At 38.1% G+C, this 27,199-nt stretch overlaps 1 protein-coding gene across 3 annotated transcripts in view; it reads left to right on the top strand.

Moving 5' to 3' along the window:
• The window catches only part of NME5 (NME/NM23 family member 5), a 36,574-nt gene extending 19,662 nt beyond the window's left edge, over positions 1-16,912 (top strand). For 2 of the 3 annotated variants that reach the window (XM_073802574.1, XM_073802573.1), the window contains exons 5-6: positions 488-606; positions 2,949-3,835. In XM_073802574.1, coding sequence (XP_073658675.1) covers positions 488-606; positions 2,949-3,224 — 395 coding nt within the window. In that variant the 3' untranslated portion in view covers positions 3,225-3,835. Of the gene's footprint in view, positions 1-487; positions 607-2,948; positions 3,836-13,721 lie in introns of those variants that run through there. The other variant, XM_019924482.3, reaches the window with a different exon arrangement.
• The last annotated feature ends 10,287 nt before the right edge of the window (positions 16,913-27,199 follow it).

Below are 27,199 nucleotides of genomic sequence, written 5' to 3'. Positions count from 1 at the left end.
GTATATTCAGTAGTCTGTAAGAGAGCAAGAAGCATGTATTATTCACTGTTGTATCTGTAACACTTTGCAAAATGCCTACCATTTTGTTGACAGGAGTTAATTTTTGTGATGAATTAATCTCCTAGATTATACACATTCTTCATATTTTTCTTTTTCATAATATTGTCCATTATGTATTTACTGTAAAAAACATGGAAATGTAAATGCAGAAAAGGAGATTGTTGAAAATATCATCAGAATCTTATGTATGAGCACTGTCAGCATTTTGATGGGTTTTTTTGGCCAGTCTTATGAGTCTTATTATTTTCTGTATGTGTGTGCTTGTGTGTTTTTGAACAAAATATTAGGTATATAGTTCTGTTTCCTTTTTTTAAAAAAATAACTCTTAAGTATTTCTCATGCTGTTAAAATTTATTTGAAGGTGTCCTTTTTAATGATTGTGTAATATTTCATCATTTATATTAGCTTTAATCATTTGTATTTGCAGTGATTGTTGAGCCCATTCCAGTTGGACAAGCTGCTAAGGACTATTTAAATGTGCACGTAATGCCAACTCTGCTTAAAGGACTTTCAGAGCTTTGTAAGCAAAAACCAGCAGATCCTTTTGTAAGAAATCTTTTTATTCATACTGAACAATATTGTCTATAGTTTTCATAGTTAAAATATTATATTCTTTGAAACATATTGAGAGTCATTTAAAAAAACTTTATATATACATTTTAGATACTTCATTTTGTATAACTTTTGATTATAGTTGACCCTTGAGAGTTGGGGTTAGGGGCATTGACCCTTTGTGCCGTCAAAAATCTGACATAAAACTTATAGTAGACCCTCGTATCTTCATTTCCTCTGTATCTGTGATTCTGCATCCTGAGTTCAGCCAGTCGTGGATTGTGTAGTACTGTAGTATTTACTATTGGAAAAAAATCTGCGTGTAAGTGGACCCCCCGCAGTTCAAACCTATGTTGCTCAAGGGTCAGTTATACTTATTTTCTTGCTGTGCTTTAACTCTTAAAAAAAAATTCTTCCTAAGTACATTTTCAGTCATTGCATCCTTTCATTGCTGAGCATTGTTTTTGTATATAATTTATATAATCAAATGATAAAATTATTTACTTGAATTGTGTTCAACATTTTTGTTTCTCATGCTATCTAAATTTTTTTTTTTTTTTTTTTTTGCAATCTAAATTTTTTTAACAGAAAACATTTATTCACATACCTAGAGGCCTCAACATTGCTCATTCAGGGGGAAGAACGGTTGAGTATGAGGACCTAGGATGATTGTCCAGGGCCAAGTGTCAGCCGGGGTCCTTCTTTATAAATACTCCCACCCATCTGAGATAATCAAGGAAGGTTATTTTAATACCAGCCGTACCAAAATAATATCTCTAGCCTTTGTTAGCATTCTCAAAGGGAATCCCCTTTGGAAGACAAAAGATTTAATCTTTCCCACTAACATTACCACTTTTACCAAAAAGAAAAAGATTGACAGGTTATTTCTTTAATATGTCTTTTTTCATTGTGAAAATAGTATATTTTCATTTAGTAAGAAACCTGAAACTACTGAAAAATGTAAAGAGAAGAAAAAGATACTCCTGGTTCCATTTCCTAAACATGGTCTCCCAAGTCATCTTGCTTAGATTCAGCTCTGACTCTAGACACCTAACCTCTCTCTGAGTCTCTTTATTCTCATCAATAAGTTGTAGGTATATTGGCAACTGTCTACCTAGTAGGGATATTGTTAGGATTAAATGTATTAGTGCATGTAAAATTCTTAAAGTGCTTGGTGCGTAAGTGCTCAAACATTAGCTGCTGCTATTACTGGTTTTGGTTTGGTTTGGTTTGGTTTGGTTTTTAAAGCCTATATCTCCAATGAAACTAATCCTGTTTAGTTTCAAAAAAACTAGTCCTGTTTTTTTTTTCTTTGCCCAGATTTTATTTTTTTATATCACTACATATAAACACATATCCCATAAATATTGGTATATTTAAGTATATATTTTATAGAGATTATTTTAATAGTTACATGATGTTTCTTTTGTTACCTTTACCATTCTTTTGCTGTTTGAGTTGTTTGCTATTATAAATACTGTAACAATAAACATCTCTGAGTATAACACTTTTCACACATTGAGATTATTTCATTTGGAAAGAGATCAAAAAGTCAAATTATAATTCAAAACATGAAATTAAAAAAAAAATTTTATCCCTTAAAAAACTTACTTATTTTTTAAGCTGTTTAATTTTTTGAATAAGCAATGTTGGAATATGGTATAAAATTTAAAAGTTCCAAAAGGATATATAGTGAAAAGTAACTCTCCTTTCCATTCCTCTTCCTCAGCTACCCAGTTGTTCCTTGGAGTTAATTATTGTTACCAGCTTCTAGTATATCCTTTCAGAGAAACTCTATACATATATAAGCATAAAATAAAATACTTATTATTTATATGTACTTAAAAACACATATAGATACAAATGCTAGCTACTAAACACACTATTTGATGCTTTTTACCTTATATACTTAATATGTATTATAAATTATTAAATAGCACCATAAACAAAATTGCCCCATTTTAAAAGAACAGCTTATGGCATTCTGTTTTATGGATTTTCTACAAATTTAAAAATTTGTTTTTGGCCGTGCAGCTTGTGGGATCTTAGTTCCCTGACCAGGGATCGAACCCATGCCCCCTTCAGTGGAAGGGCGGAGTCCTAACCACTGGACCACCAGGGAATTCCCTACAATTTATTAATTAGTCACATATGGATGGTTGTTCAGGTTGTTTCCACTCTTTTGTTATTATAAACTGCTACAGTGAATATCTTCATTCATTTGTCAGCATACCATTTATTTGTAGAATAAATTTCTACAAATGAAAATACGAAGTCAAAAAGAATGTTATTTTGATGTTTTTGATATGTGCTTTTTTTTTTTTTTTTTTTTTCAGTACACGGGCCTCTCACTGTTGTGGCCTCTCGCGCTGCGGAGCACAGGCTCCAGACCCGCAGGCTCAGCGGCCATGGCTCACGGGCCCAGCCGCTCCGCGGCATGTGGGATCCTCCCGGACCGGGGCACAAACCCGCGTCCCCTGCATCGGCAGGCGGACTCTCAACCACTGCGCCACCAGGGAAGCCCGATGTGTGCATTTTTAATTTGGATAAATATTGCCAAATTACCTTTTGTAGTAGTTGTACCATTTTATACTCTGATCAAAAATGAATGAGAGGGGACTTCCCTGAGTCCCCTGGTGGCGCAGTGGTTAAGAATCCATCTGCCAATGCAGGGGACACAGGTTCGAGCCCTGGTCCAGGAAGATCCCACATGCTGTGGAGCAACTAAGCCCGAGAGCCACAACTACTGAGCCTGCACTCTACAGCCCGTGAGCCACAACTGCTGAGCGCATGTGCCACCATTACTGAAGCCTGAACTCTAGAGCCCGTGAGCTACAACTACTGAAGCCTGCGTGCCTAGAGCCTAGGCTCCGCAATAAGAGAAGCCACCACAATGAGAAGACCGCGTGCAGCAACAAAGACCCAATGTAGCCAAAAATAAATTATTAATTAAATTTTAAAAAGTGAATGAGAGTACCTGATGTTTTTTCAAGTTTTGTGGATTTTTTTTTTTTACCAATCTCAGGTGAAAAGTGGTTATCTCGTAACTTAATTTGTATTTCTTTTGTTATGAGTGAGTTTGAGTATCTTTTAGTATATGCTACTTAAAGCCATTTGCATTTCCTTTTCTGTGAACTTCCTACCCCAGGCCTTTGTCCATTTGCCAGCGCTTGATCGTCTAGGTCTTTTTCTTACTGTATTGGTACTCTCTATGTTTAAGAAATTAAACATATTTTAAGCAACATATTTTGTTGGTTACTAGATTTTCTCAGTTTAATACTACTTCCAGGATATATTTTAATATTTTTGTACTATATTTGTTGAGGTCTTTTATGCCTTCCAGGTTTCTGTTATATTTGAAGAAGGTTTTCTGTTTCAAGATTATAAGTAACATTCTCTCATTCTGCCTTCTAGTACTTTTTAATATTTCCTTTTTCTCCCCCCATGTATATGTCTTTGGTCATCTGGAATATTTTTTTGCTATAGGGAGTGAGGTAGAGAGCCACATTTTATTTTATTTTCCACTTGGTTACTCAATTGACAAAAACCATTTATTGAACAGTATGTATTTTCTTCATCGATTTAAAAACCCACTGTTAATATATACTAAGTTCTTACATGCATTTAGTGGGTTTCTCTTTTTTTTTTTTTTTGGTTTGTTAATTTCATCTGTTCATTTGTAAGTACCACATTGCTTTAAGTCATAGGTTTGTAATATATTTCAAAGTCAGTTCTAAACCTTTCAATTACTCTTTTTTTTCAGAATTTTCTTAATTTTGTTTTGCATTATAATTTCTAATGTGAATATTTTCAGTCACAGTACATACTCTCACATTGCTTTCTTTTTTTTAAATAAATTTATTTATTAAGTTAAAAACACTGGAGTGGGAGTGGGACTGATTTGATGAGAGGAAAAATAGATTAAAGATGGTAATTCAATTGTTTTAACTTCCATTCAGTTGTTTTAACCTCACACAATGGTGAGGTTAAACATTTCCCTCTATGTTTAGTTGTATTTCCTCCTTTGTGAACTATCTGTTTATCTTTTGTCCAGTTATCTGTTGGAGTTTTGTATGAATTCCTTTTTTATTACTGAATTATAATTAATCTACAACACTATATTAGTTCCAGGTGCACGACATAGTGATTTGATATTTCTGTACAGTACAGAATGATCACTATGATTAAGTCTAGTTACCACCTGTCACCATACAAAGTTATTGAAATGTTGTTGACTATATTCCCCATGCGGTACATTTCATCCCTGTGACATTTATTTTGTAACTGGAAGTTTATATCTCTTAATATCCCTCTCCTCTTTCACTTATTCCCAACCCCACTTGTCTCCGGCAATCACCTCTTTGTTCTCTCTATCTATGACTCTGTTTTGTTATATTTATTCATTTGTTTTGGTTTTTAGATTTCACACATAAGTGAAATCATATGGTATTTATCTTTCTCTGATTTATTTCACTAGTATAATACCTTCTAGGTTTATCCATCTTGTTGCAAATGACAAATTTTCTTTTTTTACGGTTAAGTAATATTCCATTGTGTGTGTGTGTGTGTGTGTGTGTGTGTGTGTGTGTACATATGTCACATCATTTTTTTTGAATTTTATTAATTTTTTTATACAGCAAGTTCTTATTAGTCATCAATTTTATACACATCAGTGTATACATGTCAATCCCAATCACCCAATTCAGCACACCCACACCCCCACCACCCACCGCTTTCCCGCCTTGGTGTCCATACGTTTGTTCTCTACATCTGTGTCTCAATTTCTGCCCTGCAAACCAGTTCATCTGTACCATTTTTCTAGCTTCCACATATATGTGTTAATATACGATATTTGTTTTTCTGACTTACTTCACTCTGTATGACAGTCACTAGATCCATCCACATCTCAACAAATGACCCAATTTTGTTCTTTTTATGGCTGAGTAATATTCCATTGTATATATGTACCACATCTTTTTTATCCATTCATCTGTCGATGGGCATTTAGGTTGCTTCCATGACCTGGCTATTGTAAATAGTGCTGCAGTGAACATTGAGGTGCTTGTGTCTTTTTGAATTACGGTTTTCTCTGGGTATATGCCCATTAGTGGCATTGCTGGATCATATGGTAATTCTATTTTTAGTTTTTTAAGGAACCTCCATACTGTTCTCCGTAGTGGCCATATCAATTTACATTCCCACCAACAGTGCAAGAAGGTTCCCTTTTCTTCACACCCTCTCCAGCATTTATTGTTTGTAGAATTTTTTTTTTTTTCTTTTTGGTACGCGGGCCTCTCACTGCTGTGGCCTCTCCCGTTGCAGAGCACAGGCTCGGGACGCGCAGGCTCAGCAGCCATGGCTCACAGGCCCAGCTACTCTTTTGCACGTGGGATCCTCCCAGACAGGGGCATGAACCCGTGTCCCCTGCATTGGCAGGCGGACTGTCAACCACTGCGCCACCAGGGAAGCCCGAGGGTTCCTTTTACTCCACACCCTGTCCAGCATTTGTTGTTTGTAGATTTTCTGATGATGCCCATTCTAACTGGTGTGAGGTGATACCTCATTGTAGTTTTGATTTGAATTTCTCTAATAATTAGTGATGTTGAGCAGCTTTTCATGTGCCTCTTGGCCGTCTGTGTGTCTTCTTTGGAGAAATGTCTATTTAGGTCTTCTGCCCATTTTGGGATTGGGTTGTTTGTTTTTTTAATATTGAGCTGCATGAGCTGTTTATATATTTTGGAGATTGATTGATTCCATTGATTCATTTGCAAGTATTTCCCATTGATTCGTTTTCAAGTATTTTCTCCCATTATGAGGGCTGTCTTTCGTCTTGTTTACGGTTTCCTTTGCTGTGCAAAGGCTTTGACGTTACATTAGGTCCCATTTGTTTATTTTTGATTTTATTTCCATTACTCTAGGAGGTGGATCAAAAAAGGTCTTGCTGTGATTTATGTCAAAAAGTGTTCTTCCTATGTTTTCCTCTAAGAGTTTTATAGTGTCCGGTCTTACATTTAGGTCTCTAATCCATTTTGAGTTTACTTTTGTGTATGGTGTTAGGGAGTGTTCTAATTTCATTCTTTTACATGTAGCTGTCCAGTTTTCGCAGCACCACTTATTGAAGAGACAGTCTTTTCTCCATTGTATATCCTTGGCTCCTTTGTCATAGATTAGTTGACCATAAGTGCGTGGGTTTATCTCTGGGCTTTCTATCCTGTTCCATTGATCTATATTTCTGTTTTTCTGCCAGTACCATACTGTCTTGATTACTGTAGCTTTGTAGTATAGTCTGAAGTCAGGGAGTCTGATTCCTCCAGCTCCGTTTTTTTCCCTCAAGACTGCTTTGGCTATTCGGGGTCTTTCGTGTCTCCATATAAATTTCAAGATTTTTTGTTCTAGTTCTGTGAAAAATGCCATTGGTTATTTGATAGGGATTGCATTGAATCTGCAGATTGCTTTGGGTAGTACAGTCATTTTCACAATATTGATTCTTCCAATCCAAGAACATGGTATATCTCTCCATCTGTTTGTATCATCTTTAATTTCTTTCATCAGTGTCTTATAGTTTTCTGCATACACATCTTTTGTCTCCCTAGGTAGGTTTCTTCCTAGGTATTTTATTCTTTTTGTTGCAATGGTGAATAGCAGTGCTTCCTTAATTTCTCTTTCAGATTTTTTTAACATTAGTGTATAGGAAAGGAAGAGATTCCTGTGCATTAATTTTGTATCCTACAACTTTACCAAATTCATTGATCAGCTCTAGTAGTTTTCTGGTGGCATCTCTAGGATTCTATTTGTATAGTATCATGTCATCTGTTTTACTTCTTCTTTTCCAATTTGTAATTCTTTTATTTCTTTTTCTTCTCTGATTGCCATGGTTAGGACTTCCAAAACTATGTTGAATAAGAGTGTGAGATTGGACATCCTTGTCTTGTTCCTGATCTTAGAGGAAATGCTTTCAGTTTTTCAGCATTGAGAATGATGTTTGCTGTGGGTTTGTTGTATATGGCCTTTATTATGTTGAGGTGGGTTCCCTCTATGCCCACTTTCTGGAGAGTTTTTATCATAAATGGGTGTTGAATTTTGTCAAAAGCTTTTTCTGCATCTATTGAGATGATCATACGGTATTTCTTCTTCCATTTGTTAATATGGTGTATCACAATGACTGATTTGTGTATATTGAAAAATCCTTGCATCCCTGAGAAAAATCCCGCTTGAACATGGTGTATGATTCTTTTAATGAGTTGTTGGATTCTGTTTGCTAGTATTTTGTTGAGGACTTTTGCATCTATATTCATGAGTAATATTGGTCTGTAATTTTTTTTGTACTATCTTTGTCTGGTTTTGGTATCAGGGTGATGGTGGCCTCATAGAATGAGTTTGGGAGTGTTCTTTCCTCTGCAATTTTTTGGAGGAGTTTGAGAAGGATGGGTGTTAGCTCTTCTCTAAATGTTTGATAGAATTCACCTGTGAAGCCATTTGGTCCTGGACTTCTGTTAGTTGGGAGATTTTTCTTTTCTTTTCTTTTCTTTGCGGTATGCAGGCCTCTCATTGTTGTGGCCCTCCCGTTGTGGAGCACAGGCTCCAGACGAGCAGGCTCAGCGGCCATGGCTCACAGGCCCAGCTGCTCCACGGCATGTGGGATCTTCCCGGACTGGGTCACGAACCTGTGTCCCCTGCATCAGCAGGCGGACTCTCAACCACTGCACCACCAGGGAAGCCCTGCTCTGATCTTTGTGATTTCTCTGCTTCTGCTAACTTTGGGTTTTGTTTGTTTTTCTTTCTCTAGTTCCTTTAGGTATAACGTTAGATTGTTTATTTGAGTTGTTTCTTGTTTCTTGAGGTAGGCTTGTATAGCTATAAACTTCCCTCTTAGAACTGCTTTTGCTGCATCCCGTAGGTTTTGGATCGTCGTGTTTTCATTCTCATTTGTCTCTAGGTATTTTTTGATTTCCTCTTTGATTTCTTCAGTGATCTCTTGGTTGTTTAGTAACGTATCGTTTAGCCTCCATGTGTTTGTGTTTTTTACATTTTTTTCCCTGTAACTGATTTCTAATATGATAGCGTTGTGGTCAGAAAAGATGCTTGATATGATTTCAGTTTTCTTAATTTGCTGAGGCTTGATTTGTGACCCAAGATGTGATCCGTCCTGGAGAATGTTCCGTGTGCACTTGAGAAGAAAGTGCAATCTGCTGTTTTTGGATGGAATGTCCTATAAATATCAATTAAATCTATCTGGTCTATTGTGTCATTTAAAGCTTATGTTTCCTTATTAATTTTCTGTTTGGATGATCTGTCCATTGGTGTAAGTGAGGTGTTAAAGTCCCCCATTATTATTGTGTTACTGTCGATTTCCTCTTTTATAGCTGTTAGCAGTTGCCTTATGTATTGAGGTGCTCCTATGTTGGGTGCATATACATTTATAATTGTTATATCTTCTTCTTGGATTGATCCCTTGATCATTATACAGCATCCTTCCTTGTCTCTTGTAACATTCTTTATTTTAAAGTCTATTTTATCTGATATGAGTATTGCTACTCCAGCTTTCTTTTGATTTCCATTTGCATGGAATATCTTTTACCATCCCCTCACTTTCAGTCTGTATGTGCCCCTAGGTCTGAAGTGGGTATCTTGTAGACAGCATATATATGGGTCTTGTTTTTGTATCCATTCAGCAAGCCTGTATCTTTTGGTTGGAGCATTTAATCCATTCACGTTTAAGGTAATTATCGATATGTATGTTCCTATTACCGTTTTCTTAATTGTTTTGGGTTTGTTTTTGTAGGTCCTTTTCTTCTCTTGGGTTTCCCACTTAGAGAAGTTCCTTTAGCATTTGTTGTAGAGCTGGTTTGGTGATGCTGAATCCTCTTAGCTTTTGCTTGTCTGTAAAGCTTTTGATTTCTCCATAGAATATGAATGAGATCCTTGCCAGGTAGAGTAATCTTGGTTGTAGGTTCTTCCCTTTCATCACTTTAAGTATATCATGCCACTCCATTCTGGCTTGTAGGGTTTCTGCTGAGAAATCACCTTAACCTTATGGGAGTTCCCTTGTATGTTACTTGTCGTTTTTCCCTTGCTGCTTTCAATAATTTTCCATTGTCTTTAATTTTTGCCAATTTGATTACTACGTGTCTCTGCGTGTTTCTCCTTGGGTTTATCCTGTATGGGACTCTCTGCAGTTCCTGGACTTGGGTGGCTATTTCCTTTCCTGTGTTAGGGAAGTTTTTGACTATAATCTCTTCAAATATTTTCTCGGGTCCTTTCTCTCTCTCTTCTCCTTCTGGGCCCCCTATAATGCAAATGTTGTTGTGTTTAATGTTGTCCCAGAAGTCTCTTAGGCTGTCTTCATTTCTTTTCATTCTTTCTTCTTTCTTCTGTTGTGTAGCAGTGAATTCCACCATTCTGTCTTTCAGGTCACTTATCCGTTCTTCTGCCTCAGTTATTCTGCTATTGATTCCTTATAGTGTAGTTTTTTTTTTGGCAGTACGTGGGCCACTCAATGTTGTGGCCTCTCCTGTTGCGGAGCACAGGCTCCGCATGCACAGGCTCAGCAGCAATGGCTCACGGGCCCAGCTGCTCCACGGCATGTGGGATATTCCTGGACTGGGGCATGATCCTGTGTCCCCTGCATTGGCAGGCGGACTCTCAACCACTGTGCCACCAGGGAAGCCCTAGTTTAGTTTTCATTTCAGTTTTTGTATTGTTCATCTGTGTTTGTTTGTACTTTTAATTCTTCTAGATTTTTGTTAAACATTTCTTGCATATTCTCGATATTTGCCTCCATTCTTTTTTTGAGGTCCTGGATCATCTTCACTATCATTATTCTGAATTCTTTTTCTGGAAGGTTGCCTATCTCCATTTAGTTGTTTGTTGGGGGTTTTATCTTGTTCCTTCATCTGGTACGTAGCCCTCTGCCTTTTCATCTTGTGTATATTTCTGTGAATGTGGTTTTTGTTCCACAGGCTGAAGGATTGTAGTTCTGCATGCTTCTGCTGTCTGCCCTCTATCACATCTTTTTAATCTGTTCATATATTGACTTAGGTTGCTTCCCTATCTTGGCTATTGTAAATAATACTGCAATGAACATAGGGGTGCATATATGTTTTCAAATTAGTGTTTTTGTTTTCTTCAGAAAAGTACCCAGAAGCGGAATTGCTAGATCATATGGTAGTTGTGATTCTAACTTTTTGAGGAACCTCCATATTGCTTTCTGTAGTGGCTGTATCAATTATTTATATTCCCACCAACAGTGCACCAGGGTTCCCTTTTCTCCATGTCCTTGCCAACATTTGTTATTTTTTCTTTTTGATGATGGCCATTCTAATTGATGTGAGGTAATATCTCCTTGTGGTTTTGATTTGCATTTCCTTGATGATTAGCGATGTTGAGCATCTTTGCATGTGTCTGTTGGCCATCTGTTTGTCTTCCTCAGAAAAATGTCTATTCAGGTTCTCTGCCCATTTTTAAATTCATTTTTTGTTTTTTTGATGTTGAGTTGTATGAGTCACTTGTATATATTGAATATTAACCTCTTATCAGGTATATTGTTTGCAAATACCTCCTCCCATTCAGTAGGCTGCCTTTTCATTTTGTTGATAGTTTCCTTCACTGTTCAGAAGTGTTTTAGTTTTATGTCATCCCATTTGGGTTTTTTTGCTTTTGTTTCCCTTGACTGAGGAGATATATTCAAAAATATATTTCTAAAAATACAACATTGTGAATCAACTATAGTTCAATAAAATTTTTCAAAAATATATTGCTAAGACTGATTTCAAAGTGCATAATGCCTGTGTTTTCTTCTAGGAATTTTATGGTTTCCTGTCTGCATTTAATTCTTTATTCCATTTTTAGTTTGTTTTTGTATATGGTGTGAGAGAGTAGTCCAGTTCGATTCTTTTGCATGTAGCTGTTCAATTTTCCTAAAACCATTTATTGAAGAGACTGTCTTTTCCCCATTGTATTTCCTTTCTCCTTTGGCATAGATTGATTGACCATATAAGTGTGGGTTCATTTCTGGGCTGTCTGTTCTTTTCCATTGATCTATGTGTCTGTTTTTGTGCCAATGCCATACATTTTATTATTTTATTTTATTTTATCTTTTTTGACCATGCTGCGCGGCATGTATGGTGTGAGATAGGGGGTCCAACTTCATTCTTTTGCATGTGGAAATCCAGTTTCTTAGTACCATCTGTTGAAGAAACTATATCTTCTCCACTGAATGGACTTGATACCATTGTCAAAAATCAGTTGACCATATATATATGGGTTTATTTCTGGCTCTCAATTCTATTCCATTGATCTATATGTATATCTATATGCCACACTGTTTTAATTACTGTAGCTTTATAGAAGATATTGAAATTGGGAAGAACAAATTCTACAACTTGATTTTTTTCTTTTTTCATGATTGTTTTGGCTATTTGGAGCTCCTTGAAATTCCATATGAATTTGAGGATTGTCTTTTCCTTTTCTGCAAAAACAACTGTTGGAAATTTGATGGGGATTGTGTTGAATCTATAGATCACTTTGAGTAATATTGACATCTTAGCATCTGAATGTTATTAAATCTATCCATGGACATGGGATGTCTTTCCATTTATTTAGGTTTTTAAATTTCTTTTGGCAATGTTTTATAATTTTCAGGACACAAGTTGGTTAAATTTATTCCTAGATATTTTTTTCAAATCCATTATAAATGAATGTGATTTCCTAATTTCCTTTTTGAATCATTCATTGCTGATATATGGAAACACAACTGATTTTTGTGTATTGATCTTGTAACCTACAACTTTGCCATATTAATTTATTAGCACTAGTAGCTTTCTTTGATTCTTTGGGATTTTTTAATACAGGCATACCATGGAGATGTTGTGGGTTAGGTTCCAGACCACCACAATTAAGCAAGTATTGCAGTAAAGCAAGTCATACAAATTTTTTGGTTTCCCAATGGGTATAAAAGTTATGGTTACACTATTCTGTAGTCAATTAAGTGTGCAACAATACCTTATTGCTAAAAAATGCTAGGCATCATCTGAACCTTCAGTGAGTCATAATTTTTTTGCAATAGTAACATTAAAGATCCCTGATCATAGACCACTATAACAAATATAATAATAATGGAAATGTTTGAAATATTGTGAGAATTAGCAAAATATGACATGGAGACACAAAGTCAGCAAATACTGTTAGAAAAATGATGCCAATAATCTTGCTCTTGCTCAATGCAGAGTGATCAAAAATCTTCAATTTGGGGCTTCCCTGGTGGCACAGTGGTTGAGAGTCTGCCTGCCGATGCAGGGGACACGGGTTCGTGCCTTGGCCCGGGAGGATTCCACATGCCGCGGAGCGGCTGGGCTCGTGAGCTATGGCCACTGAGCCTGCGCGTCCGGAGGCTGTGCTCCGCAGCGGGAGAGGCCACAACGGTGAGAGGCCCGCATACCGCAAAAAAAAAAATCTTCAATTTGTACAAAAAAAAATGCACTATCTGCAAAGTGCAGTAAACTGATGGAGATCTGCCTATATGTAATAGGGTCATGTCATTTGTGAATGGACATAGTTTTACCTTCCTTTCCAGTTTGGATCTATACTTGACAGTGTTGCATAATGTAAAACTTATTGTTTCAATTTTTTTAATTAATTAATTTATTTTTGGCTGTGTTGGCTCTTTGTTGTTGCACACAGGCTTTCTCTAGTTGCGGTGAGTGGGGGCTACTCTTCCTTGTGGTGGGCGGGCTTCTCATTGTGGTGGCTTCTCTTTTTACAGAGCACAGGCTCTAGGCACATGGGCTTCAGTAGTTGTGTCACACACAGGCTCAGTAGTTGTGGCTCACGGGCTCTAGAGTACAGGCTCAGTAGTTGTGGCACACGAGCTTAGTTGCTCCGCAGCATGTGGGATCTTCCCGGACCAGTTTTCAAACCCGTGTCCCCTGCATTAGCAGGTGGATTCTTACCCACTGCACCACCAGGGAAGCCCCCTGTTTCAATTTTTAATGCTCATTTTCTTATTATTCTTAAAGTGATTTTGGAAACTATTTTAAATTGAAATAGTATATATTGAAGAAATATGTAATCATTAATTAACGTAAGGGTTTTTTTTTTTCTTTTTTCCATAGATTTGGCTGGCTGATTGGTTGCTGAAAAATAATCCCAACAAACCCAAACTTTGTCATCATCCAGTTGCAGAAGAACCTTATTAAAATAAAGCTCTCAAAGAACAAATCACGAACTGTCTCACTGTAAAAGGCATGCTTCTACTTAAGAAAGAAGTAACTCCTAAGGGTTTAAGTAACTACATGTGACATAAATTATTTCTTAAAAATAAATTTTAAAAGAATAACTATTTCATGCAGCAGATAACATTATCTAAAGTAAAATATTGGTTTAGGGTATGATTTTTTTTTAATAAGAAAATTGTATTAGCAGGATTTAGAATGTCAACAAAGTAACTGCAACTTTTTATTTTTACAGTTACAAAGTGGTATTCAGTTAAGAGAACAACAGTTCATATAGGATGCAACAGAGACAACTGAAGATAATAAGATACCATTTCTATATATAACTGATTTTTGCTGTGCACCAACAAGAACCTACTTTAAATTTCTCTGCCAATTTACAACCTCCATAATGTACTAGGCAAGGTTAGTAGCTATTGAAAATACCACCAGGACAGGGGTAGCTAAAGACACATTTGGTAGTATGTTAACTATACACAAAAGACACTATACAGTTTAAAAACAAGTTTGGCACAGCTTTACAGTGCAAGACATGGTCCTCCATCTCTCTGAGGACTTTTGGAAAACTCTGAGAAGGTGACTGGGTACTTCTTGTGCTCCTTCTGGCAAGTTTGCCCAAAGAATGCATATGATGGTGCTTCTCGGTCTCTTAGGATATCCTTTCCCATATTTAGTTATTTTTCCTCCGTGAGTCACAGTCATCCAGTGCCCATCTGGCTCTCACTTGCCCTGGTGCTGTCTCTGTGGAGGAGCTCATTGTGTTGCAATGGCTGTCGATTTAGGATATGATTTTAACAATGATGTAAGCATTAAGTAATAGAAGGCTGATGTAAGATATTGCTTATTATTTTTTAATTTCGAGAAGATATGGAATTTTCGTTATATTTTCCCTAGCCTATATCTACATGCATAATTAATGCATAGTTCAGACAGCTGAGTTTAAAAAGTATAAGTATATAAATAATTACGGGTTTTTTCCGCTATCCAATAGTAGAGTGTTCCTATGAAACCTTTCGTAAGCTGAAAGGGTGTAATGTGAAGAATCAATTACCTTAGTTCACAAGTTGCTAACAGATTCACAGAATCAATTGGGATAAAGGCCAGGTGTTCACTGACAGTTCAAAGCTATCACGGCTTGATGCTGGGATGCTGAGTGTAGTTCCCTAGGAATGATATTCGTGGTGCTACTCTTGTTGCTCGCTGTGCGCACTGCCTCTGAATTGGCTCATTGCAAAACAAATAGTTCTGTTTTCCCTTTTTGCCTTTTATCATAAAAGCAAAAATCCTCTTCAGATTTCTTTTGGTTAGTGAAAACAGATACGAATGCAGGTCTTTCGTAAGAGCAAAGTGGCATCAAGTGAACTTTCAGAAAGGGGGGCTACCTATATTTAGTAAAATGAAAATGGTTAGAACTCAATTATAGTTTTAACCAGTCATATATAATTATTTCCTCAACATTAATAAGTGCCCTACAAGGGTGACCGACAGTAGCATGACAACTCATTTCTGGTTGTATCACTGAAAGTCCTGCATGCTTTGAGGCCCCTTAATCCTTCACAAAATGGAATGATTGGTCCCTCTACCAAAGTCTTTAGGTTAATATTTCTCAATTATGTTTTTGTGATGAAGTGCTAGTTTTCAAAAAATGAAAAATTCTCAGTTATTAAAGAAATTTTAATTTACTTAAAAAAAGATCCAAGTTGTAAAAGACTTTTTTTAAGAGTAAATAATTAAACTGGCCTCATCTCTTCAGAAAGGCAATGTCATTATAAAACAAAAAATGGAAATGGGGAAGACCAAAGAAACACCTTAACCAAAAGCAATGAGTAGCTCTTGCCTAAAAAAACATCTATAGAAGACCTTTGGGGGGACAATTAAGGAGATTTAGATATGGACTAAATATTAGGTGATATTAGGGAATAATTGCTAAATTTCAAAGGGTCAAAATGATATGGCCATAAAAGGAGAATATCATGTTTAGGTTATGCATTCTGAAATTTCTAGGGGAAATTTTTTGATGATTGCAACTTATTTTCAAATGGTTCAGCAAGAAATATTTTTATACATGTAAAGATAAAGCAAAGTTAACAAAATATTAACAATTGTTCAGTCTAGGTGGTGGGCACTCTAGTGTACTATTCTTTCAACTTTTCTGTGCTTTAAAACTATTCACAAATGAAGTTGGGGAAAAAAGATCTGTATGTTATTATCAAAAGCTGGTGTTCAGTTTTTCACATTGTTGATAGGGAAACATTCAGATACTATATAGCTCTTGATTTGATATAAAAATGACATATACTAATCATCTATGATGTGTTTTAGCCAAACATGTGTACCTTAAAATTATCAAGCCTTTAGGCCCACCTTCCTGCTTACAGTAGTAGGAAATAATGTGGCCATCTGAATGATACCATAAAGAAGCAAAAATTTACAAGATGTGATGTTCTGTAAGACAGCTGCCTTGGTCTTTCAACAAATTGGTATTATGAGAAAAGGGACTCTTTTAGATTAACAGAGATGTGAGATACATAATCAGAATCAACACTAGTTTCTAGATTGAACCCACATTTATGCAGACAAGCTGCAAAGGACATTTTGAAAAAATTTTTATTTATTTATTTATTTATTTATATTTGGCTGTGTTGGGTCTTCGTTTCTGTGCGTGGGCTTTCTCTAGTTGCGGCGAGCGGGGGCCACTCTTCATTGCGGTGCACAGGCCTCTCACTGTCGCGGCCTCTCTTGTTGCAGAGCACAAGCTCCAGGCACACAGGCTCAGCAGTTGTGGCTCACGGGCCTAGTTGCTCCACGGTATGTGGGATCTTCCCAGACCAGGGCTCAAACCCGTATCCCCTGCACTGGCAGGCAGACTCTCAACCACTGCGCCACCAGGGAAGCCCTGCAAAGGACATTTTTGAGATAACTGGGAAGATTTGAATCTAGACTGAGTATTAGATACAATGAAAATGTGTTGTCTTGGAAGGTAAAGATTGTTAACTGAAAAGACATGTTACGAAGCAATATGTACAGTGAGATCTTACTTTTTTTAAAATAAATTTATTTTATTTATTTTATTTTTGGCTGCACTGGGTCTTCATTCCTGTGTGTGGGCTTTCTCTAGTTGTGGCGAGCGGGGGCTACTCTTTGCTGCGGTGCGCGGGCTTCTCCTTGCCATGGCTTCTCTTGTTGCGGAGCACAGGCTCTAGGTACGCAGGCTTCAGCTGTGGTTCATGGGCTCAGTAGTTGTGGCTCACGGGCTCTAGAGTGCAGGCTCAGTAGTTGTGGCGCACGGGCTTAGTTGCTCCGTGGCATGTGGGATCTTCCTGGACCAGGGCTTGAACCTGCGTCCCCTGCATTGGCAGGTGGATTCTTTTTTTTATAAAGTTTTAAAAATTTAATTTATTATTATTTTTTTTGGCTGTGTTGGGTCTTCGTTTCTGTGCATGGGCTTTCTCTAGTTGCGGCGAGCAGGGGCCACTCTTCATCGTGGTGCACGGGCCTCTCACTATCGCAGCCTCTCTCGTTGCGAAGCACAGGCTCCAGACGCGCAGGCTCAGTAGTTGTGGTTCGCAGGCCTAGTTGCTCCGCGGGATGTGGGATCTTCCCAGACCAGGGCTCGAACCCGTGTCCCCTGCATTGACAGGCAGATTCGCAACCACTGCACCACCAGGGAAGCCCTGGCAGGTGGATTCTTAACCACTGTGCCACCAGGGAAGCCCAGTGAGATCTTACTTTGATAAAGAAATACATATATATGTGGAATAAGATGTAGAAGGGCGCCCACTCAAACGTTATTATATAATCTCTGGATGGTGGGAATACACTGATTTTCTTATTTTTGCTTAGCTGTATTTTAATTTTTCTACAGTGTTCATATTACTGCTTTTGTCATTTTTTAAGGGTTTAAAAAGATAAATGTTTTAATGGTTGTCAACATTAAAAGGGTTAGCAACACTTCCTTATTAATAGACTATCTTTAAGCTATCTAGAGCCATGATGTTTTACAAGTTCTCAGTTATGGTGTTTATATGAATTTTTGGACATATTCCTCCTGGGACTGGTGTGCCCACTGTATTTCAAAACACCTTTAACATCGTGTTGGGAAGACAAACTAAAATCTTAAAAACAAAGATAAATAGTGGATGGCTATATTTTGAGCAATGGTCAAGAGCATATAGGAAAAAGCAAATAGTTTTTACAATGAGATTCCAGCTTCAGGAGGTCATTTCCACCACAAGAGCCTCCTCTTGTGCAAAAAAGAGGCAGCACTGTGTATGGCAGAAAAATTCTATACTGGAAGTCAGCTTCAGTCGCCAGACCTGCCATTTGTTTTTGGGTTTTTTTTTTAAGTGGAAGAAAAAAATAGAGAAAACAGACTAATTTGAGATACATTTTGGAGGAAAAATAGATAAAAATACATGCAGATGGAAAACAATGTAGTTAGCCATAGGATTTTTAAACTTGGGACACATTTGAGGTCATTATTTCATGGGCCAGAACTGGAAAGTATAGCATAGAATGAATAAGAAAATGAGAAGACTGCCTTCTGACATAACCTGTCAGGTGGTATCAAAGTCCTGTGTACACATTTGTTATTGTTAAGTAGTGGTGGTTTAATGCATTTCTCTTGCACTGAATGATAGTGTGGTATTCTGGTTAAAAAAGATATACCACTTCATTTAGTTTCTTTCTCTAGGACTCAAAGAGATCATAGAAAAAAGCAAGCAAGCATGCAGCTCTCTTATGACTTAGGACTAAACAGAAGTTTAGATTTTTCTTTACTTCTTTAGAAGTTTAGCTCTGGGATGACATGTAGAAGCGCCCCCCCCCCCCCACCACATTTGGAGAACCCAGGGCAATAGTTTATCTGCCCTGGCTTAAGGGTGCCACAGATTAGCTTGATTTGAAAGTGTCACAGATACTTTCTAGAAGTACTTTTCCATCTCAGAAATACTGCCACTTCTCTCTTGTTGTTAACTCTATGTAAGAACTATTTAGATTAAGCTTTGAATTTTCATTCAGAGATGGTTCAATTCTTCTTTGTTTGCTACTTCTTTGACTTTAGGTGCTTATCTTGGGTTCTTTATTTTTGTTAGTCCCCTTACTAATAACATTCACTGTACTAACTTTGCACCTTTCATTTACTTTACAGAAGTTAACTAAATCTCAGAAACTCCCTGGCTTATGAGAGCCTTTAGTAGAGAAGTTCACTTCTAAATGTAGAGTCCAGTGATTTTTGGCAATTTCAGATAAATACTGTAAGGGAGATAGCTTTCTCCCACCTCATTGAAGGACATGACTAAAGAAAAAAATCTTTGTGGAGCAGTCCAGCATAGTTTTCCTATTAAATTAACTACATACTTTAGTCCATTGGAAAGGGGAGATTACTAAATATGATGTCTGTTCCTTTCCTGCTTCCAGGATGACCCAGAAAGTTCTCTCCCCTCATCCAAATCAAGGGTTGATGACACTGCTGTGATTGATGCCTTTTGTTCCCAGACCAAATTGTTTTTTATAGCCCACCCCCTGCCAGCACTTTCCAAAGTGCCACTGCCATCAGCTCCAGAGGGAGCCCCTTCCTCAGGCTTCCTGGCCAGCAGCTGCACTGTGATGGCAGGGAGCTCGGAATGGGAGGAGAAAGCAGCTTGCAGACAAATGGGCAGCTAATCCAACCAACAGCCCATCACTAGAACCATAAAAAAAATTCCTTTTTTCCCCCCGCTTGCCTCATCTGCATTTCTTGGCTGAGACGGCGATGGAATGCTCCTTGGAAAAGTTATGGCTTCACATAAAGCAATCTCAAATTTCCCTCCCTTTTTTTTCTTTCTCAAACAATTCTACTTAGCCCAATATTGTCAAATCACTACAGACCTTACCAGTAGTAAAAGGACAATAAGGGAATAGTAGGAACAACTTTATGCTTATAAATTTGACAAATTAGGTGAAATAGACAAAGTCCTTTAAAGACACAGCTACCAACAATGTGTCAACCTAAACTACAATTTCTGGATCCTTCTTTAAACTTTCTGTCATCATTGTTTGGATCTCTCAGTGCTCAACTTTTTAGTTTTGAAGCAGCCCTACTGAACTTACTTAGTAAGCATTCTCAACTGTTCTACTAAGATCTAGTTACTTTTCAGCTCAAGTTTTCTAATTTTGGGATAGAGAGGGTAAAGCTATTTTTTAAGAATAAGCATCTCAGGGGTTAATAAATCTTATTTTAATCAGGATTATAAAATCCTGATCCTTCTGGGTGGCCTTTATGTTGGGACCAGAATGACAGCCTCTCTGGTCTTTATCTAGTGTTCCTAGTCCTTGCCAATGTGAGAACATTTCAAGGCGTCTTTAACATATATATGTGGTTAGAGCCTCTTGCACCATAAAACGGTTAGCCACGGACCCACATAAAACAGTCAGTCTACAATGAGGTTGAAGCTTTCGAAACAAGCACATCCTTTTCAGTGGTGCTTGCTTTTATAATGTGTCACTTAGCAAATGGACTGTGAAGAATTAGTCATGCCAAACTTCTAACCATCCGATGACTAGCTACAGACTAAACGTCCCAGATGAAAATTTTTAGATTTTAAAGCTTCAGTCTTTCAAAGTTCAATTAAAATAAAATATTTACTAGGAACCCCAAGTTCTAGTCTAACTTGTTTGCACATTTCAGAGATACAAGTTCAACACGTAAGTAGCAAACCATTATGAGTTCCTTCATGCCTCTCAGGGATGGTTTGAGAAAATGGATTATTTGAAACCACTGTAATCTTTGTGGTAAGAAACACAATATACTAAATTAAGTCAAAATGTAATATTTTTAGGCACATTAGTGAAATCACACTGTTATATTCCTCTTTCTGTTGCTAATATTGTACGTCCAACCTGAACACACTCTTGTATTTAGGAAGCCAGACCCTTTGTCTAGCTTCCTGTAGGTCTGGGTGCCCTCAACCTGTCCTCAGCTCTTCAGTAGTTACCTAGGTCTGAGGCCTGACCCTGGGATCTCCTATGCCATCTGAGCTGACCTTTTCACTGGATTCCATGCGCTGGTATCTTCTTAGAATACTCTTCTTCCTTTTTAGAGCTCTATTATTTTAAAATTCTCCTCATCTTTTTTCCTGTCCTCATCTTGATCATTTCCCTTTATCTTTATCAGTGAGTTCAGTATTCTTGACCATAAGCTGCTATAAAGATCTTGATATGTCAGTTATATTGCAATATGATTTTTAAAAAGATTTTGAAATTATGAAGCACATCACAGAGTGAAAGAGTTAAAAAGAGTGTGCCAACATGTTTTCTTCCTATTCAGTTTGGTCAGGGGAACCCAAGTTGAATAGACATTGTCCGTATAGAAAACAGGTTTCCTACTTCCATGGGTAGCTGTTTGAAATTAATGTTCACTACTTTGTGACAATCAACAAATACTTATTATCTTGTATATACATAATATGCTGGAAAAATATTTTATAGTTGTTAATCTGGCATTCAGGGCTCCCACAGACTGGTCAATGCTTATCTTTCCAAACATATATCCTCAGAACTTGCCGTATGGACACTGTTCTAGCTAGAGTGTTTGGTTTGCTCGCCTTGCCCATTCCTAATTCTGTTCATTTGCTAAAGCCATTCTTTGCTTTACTCTGTCATCCTACATCACAAACACTGAAGATTCTCCTATTCTTTTATGCTTGTATAATTCCTAGCCTAGGAGACAATTTCATATAGTTTTGCTCTAATACAGCTTAATTGCTGACTTATCTGGCACTTAATAATATACTCCTTTGACATAATGTACTGGACATATGGTGAAATGGTTTAGCATTTGGCCTTTGGAAACAGCAAAGCAGTTTTCTATCATAACTCCATGACTTCCTAGCTCTGTGACTGTGGGAAAATTTGCTTAACCTCTCTGAGTCTGTTTCCTCCTCTCTCTACTGGGGATAATGATAATACCTACCTTACAGGGTTGTTTTAAGGATTAAATGTGTAAAAGTACCTAACAGTGCCTTGTGACACAGAGTAAGCACTCAGTTAAAGTTAGCTATAATTTTTTACCTCAGGTCTTTTTCTTTAAACTTATATATGGACTCTCTTCACATCATTAATGGAAGGATTACTATCTGTCGTTACCTATTATGTGCCAAGCACTGTGCTAAGCACTTTCACTTATGTTATCTTAATCCTCACAACAATCTTGAAGTTAAAACGATTTGATGGGGGCTTCCCTGGTGGCGCAGTGGTTGAGAGTCTGCCTGCCGATGCAGGGGACACGGGTTCGTGCCCCGGTCCGGGAAGATCCCACATGCTGTGGAGCGCCTGGGCCCGTGAGCCATGGCCGCTAAGCCTGCGCGTCCGGAGCCTGTGCTCCGCAACGGGAGAGGCCACAACAGTGAGAGGCCCGCGTACCGCAAAAAAAAAAAAAAAAAAAAAAAAAAACGATTTGATGTAGAGGCCATATCTGGGAATTATTAGAGCTGGGGTTTTGAACTTAAATTTGGCTCTAAAGCCTTTCCATTACTTAATGGTGGTTCTTCATAGACATGGGAAACTTCCTGTTTTTCTCATAGGGCCAACTGAGTGTTGTGTATAAACCAAGTTCATTCATTTAATGGATTTATTGTGTATAAATTAATGAAGTGGGACTTGGGGCTTTACTCCATTTATGCTATTGCTTTTTGTGGCTGACAGTCATAGGTTTTCTTCCTTCTTCACTCAGAAAGTGCTTCCAAACCCCTTTTCATTCTCCGTATTACTAAAGGCACTGATACCTTTATTTACACTTAACCACTACATGCTCTTGCACATCAACTTTATAAAAAAAAAAGCTTTGCTAATTTTATTTATTTATTTATTTTTTTAAAGGGAACTTTCTTTCTTTCTTTCTTTCTTTATTTTTGGCTGCATTTGGTCTTCACTGCTGCGTGGGCTTTCTCTAGTGTGGTGAGCAGGGGCTACTCTTCATTGCGGTGCATGGGCTTCTCATAGCAGTGGATTCTCTTGTTGCAGAGCATGGGCTCTAGGCATGCAGGCTTCAGTTGTTGTGGCATGAGGGCTCAGTAGTTGTGGCTCCCAGGCTCTAGAGTGCAGGCTCAGTAGTTGGGGCACATGGGTTTAGTTGCTCTGCAGCATGTGGGATCTTCCTGGACCAGAGCTTGAACCCATGTCCTCTGCATTGACAGGCAGATTCTTAACCACTGTGCCACCAGGGAAGCCCACTAATTAATTTTAAACCACCTAATCCAACCCCTTTATTTATAATTGAAGCAAACAAGGCTCAGGGTAGCTAAGAGACATGCCCAAGGTCACACATAAAGCTAATGGCTGATGATCCATGTTCTTGGCTCATACCCAGAGTGCTATTCATTATACCAGGAACCCCTTGAGAAGAAGCACTTGAAAATATTATTGTCATAAGCAGTTAAAAACCTCCACCTGCCATCTTACTTGTGGTGGTAATTTAATAGTAAATCCTTGTAAAATATAATGTACAAAGAAGCTTCCTTCTGCACTAAATTCAAATGAGTAAAATCTAATCATAAGACTCTGTGTACATGAAGAACATCTGACTATTGCTATTTTACAGGCTATATGTTTCATGAAACCAGAAGGGGTTCTAATTTATTCTGTATGGCAATTGGCATGGGACATCTTATAAAGGCCAGAACTGTCAGGATAGAAAAATTTAGAGGCTCAGAATAGAACTTTAGAATTTGAAAAAAATGTTGTGAATATCTAATGTAATCTAATCAAATTCCCTTCTTTTTTATAGTAAAGATTTTGAAGCACAGAAAGTGATTTGCATGGCTTTACAGTAAAATCTGTGGCAAAATCAGCAGCACTTTTCCCACAATACTAAATTACCTCTCTTGATTACCTCAAAATTAAATTGTGTTGATTGTCACAGAAGATTGCAGGAATAAATCCTTTTGGAAAAATGTAAGACAACCTTCAGGGAACTAAAATTAAACATTACCTTAATCTCCTTTTGGAACATGAACCCCATTATTATTCAGGCAACTTCATTGCATGTGCAGATTTTCTTGGCTTATTGATAGTCCTTATGTGTTACTGGCAGAATTGTTTTTTCACCAGAAACATCAGACTTCAGAAAGAGAGAAAAATGGAATTATTCAGCTAAATGGGAGCTTTGAAAGTCTCCAGATTGTGATCTATTCTAAAGTGGCCTCGATTTTTCAGCAACTTTCTGGACATGGAGAAGAATCAGAATGGGAATCATTCTCTAAGAGAATCAATGATTCTTTTCTAATGTCTTAGCCGTAGAGACAACAAAACTGTCTGGCTGTTCAGTAGAACTTTAACAAAATTTTCGTCCTTGCTGTTTTCTTTAGGTTGTGGAATGAGTAGGTACACCTATTGGAGCCCAGAATTTGAGAGAAATGTTGTATTATTGTCAATTTTTAAAGAAAATTTCATTCTTCCCAGTTTGTGCTCATATAGATTCCTGCCTGCTTTTTTTCTGTCACACCATACTACCCAGTCTGCGTCTAAAAAATCAAGACGAGAAGATGGCAATCAACATATGGCACAATGGGGAAATGCATCCATACTCTCAGCTCAGCCCTGTCCTTCAAACTCTGGAGATTATTTAGAGTCAACCCCAGGACACTGGTGAGTGTGGGAAGCTCTTGGAGGGGTGAGGAGTGGGAGGGTGCCAGGAGCCTGAAAGATCTTATGAAAGCGCCCTGCCTAGCTGGCCTAGGATTAACCCGTCATTTCCCAGCCAGAGCTAATCCAGCTGTCTTGCTTTCCAGGGGTCTCTCATGTTAATCTGTGGAATTGACCAACTGAGTTTGACCGTGACTGGCTTTGTTTTGCAAAACAAAATTGGTAAGGCAGGCCTCATGCTGACTGACTGAATGGTGTCATCAACCCAATTCAAGGGGTGCCACAAAAGCAAGGAAATGAAACTTCAATTTCCTCCTCATGTTAAATGATAGCTTATCATACCAATTATGACCCTTCTGCAGCTCAGGGCAAAGTATTTTATTGCTTTTTTTTTTTTTTTGTGAACAGCCATAAACCACTCTCTTCTACTTTTTCCTCTAACCCCTACCCCCACCCCACACCTGATTAAGGCTCATTGGAAAGGGCTAGTCTCTGTCGTCAAAGGACAGAGAGCCAAAGCCTCCTTTTTTACCCCTACCAACCTGTCATGATTTTACCTTGATTCTAGGAAGTACGAGATTTGTTTTAAAGCAAAACAGAAACAAACAGCATGCAAGGAAGCCTTTCTGGCTTCAGAGCACCCTTTTAATGTTCAGCTCCTCTCACTACTTGGATGAGTTTGCCTCAGTTTTGGGCCAGGCAGAAATTGGTTGCTTTCATCCCTATGTTCCTACTGCCCCTGTACACACTTTTTTTTTTTTTTTTTTTTGCGGTAAGCAGGCCTCTCACTGTTGTGGCCTCTCCCGCGCAGGCTCAGTGGCCATGGCTCACGGGCCCAGCCGCTCCGCAGCATGTGGGATCTTCCCGGACCGGGGCACGAACCCGTGTCCCCTGCATCGGCAGGCGGACTCTCAACCACTGTGCCACCAAGGAAGCCCCCTTGTACACACTTTTATTAGAATATTTATCACACCACGTTTTTATGGGCATAGGTGTGCTTTCCTTCTTGATTGGGAGGGAACGTGTCCCTTCGTGTTTACCTCCCAGACAGGCACCTAGCACAGTCCATCATGACCCATAGAAGACATTTACTGATTGAATAGATTGATGGAGGCCCCCCACAAAGGTTAGCTCTTATATTTCCCTACCTGCTGGCAAATCTGTATCCATCTGTTCCTAAAATCAAAAAGAGGCTCAGTTGCTCAGGTTATTCAATAGGCACTTGTGGACGTCAATGGGAGAGGTGTGGTGCTTCTTTGGACCTGTGCCCTCTTCCCTTCACTTCCTACTCCTTTTAGGAAATCTCATTTACTCCCATGGCTTCAGAAACTCTCTCTGTATTGGCGACTCTTAAGTTTGCATCTCCATCTCAATTTTCTTTTCTAGTTTATTTAGTATCTTTCCCAGACTTAATAGCCAATTGCCTGCTTGATTTCCACTTGAATGTCTCAGAAAAATTTCTAAGTTAATGTGCTTGAAATGGAACTCTTGATCCCCATCTTCCCATTAGCCCTAACCTGGTCCTCTCATTTTGCCTATGTCCGTAAACAGCACCACCTGCCACTCAGTTACTAAAGTTAGGAAACTGGAAGTCACCCTAGATCCTTCCCCTTCTCTCACCCATCACATCCAATCCATCAGCAAATTTTATTGGTTCTACCTCTTTTATACATACTGCCCATCTTCCTTCTTCCCTCTGTTCACTTTATCCCTACCTTAGTCCAAGTCACTATCAGCTCTTGCCTGTCTTAATACAACTGCCTCCTTGTCTTCAGCCTTCCACGCTTGACTATTTCCAGATAACAGCCAGTTTTCTTACAAGGTAAATAGGATCCTATCATCCCCTAGCTTAAAATCTTTTAATGGTTTTCCATTTCTCTGGAACAAAATTCAGACATTTTACTGTGACCGATTGGGTCTTCAATGATCTGACCCCTGCTTACTTCTCTAAGTTCATCTCATGCCACCACACGCAAAGCATTCTTCAGTCATATCAAACTTTTATCAGTTCCTGGAATTTTCCAAGCTCTTTTCTGCTTTGGGCCTTATTGCTTGTTAATGCTTCTCTCTGAAATATGTTTTCTTGAAGCTCTTATAACTAGTTCCTTTGGTATAACTTTAAATGTCAACTTCACAGAGAACCTTCTCTGACCACTTTTTCTTAAGATGTTGCCACCTTGTTATAAGAACCCTACTATTTCCATCATGACACTTATCTCAATCTGTAATAATCTGTTTTTTAACTTGTTCATTGTATGTGTCCTCCATGAAAATACTAGTTCCATGAGGGCAGAGACCTTGTCAATGTCATGAACTTCTTCATCTCTCGCATTAGTGCTATGCCTATAACAGAGTATGTGGTCAAGAAATGTTTATTGAATGGATGAAGTGGGTTATAAATAGGAGGACTATATGATTGCCATCAAACAGTACACTTTTTGGAGTGAAAGGAGGCGCAATTACAATTATACTTGGGACAGCAGGCATAAACCATGAAGCAATAGGAAGAGCAGTGGATTTCTAGAAATATCAGCATCCAAGATGACTCTGATTTTGTGCCCTTCAACATTTTTATTCAGGTGAAGCCAATTTAAGGTGAATACCGAGGAGGGGGAAAAGGGGTACATGCCATGAAGTGTAGTGTAGCAGGGGGAATGAATGGGCTGACTTTTTCCTTTGCTTTGGGCTCAAGTGGTAATGGTATGTTTGGGAACCTCAAGTGTTCTCTTTAAACTTAA

The sequence above is a fragment of the Tursiops truncatus genome, chromosome 3 (genome assembly GCF_011762595.2).
Source record: "Tursiops truncatus isolate mTurTru1 chromosome 3, mTurTru1.mat.Y, whole genome shotgun sequence".
NCBI classification, from domain to species: domain Eukaryota; kingdom Metazoa; phylum Chordata; class Mammalia; order Artiodactyla; family Delphinidae; genus Tursiops; species Tursiops truncatus.
The sequence above is the reverse complement of the archived record's forward strand: the minus strand, read 5'-3'. Positions and strand labels throughout refer to the sequence as shown.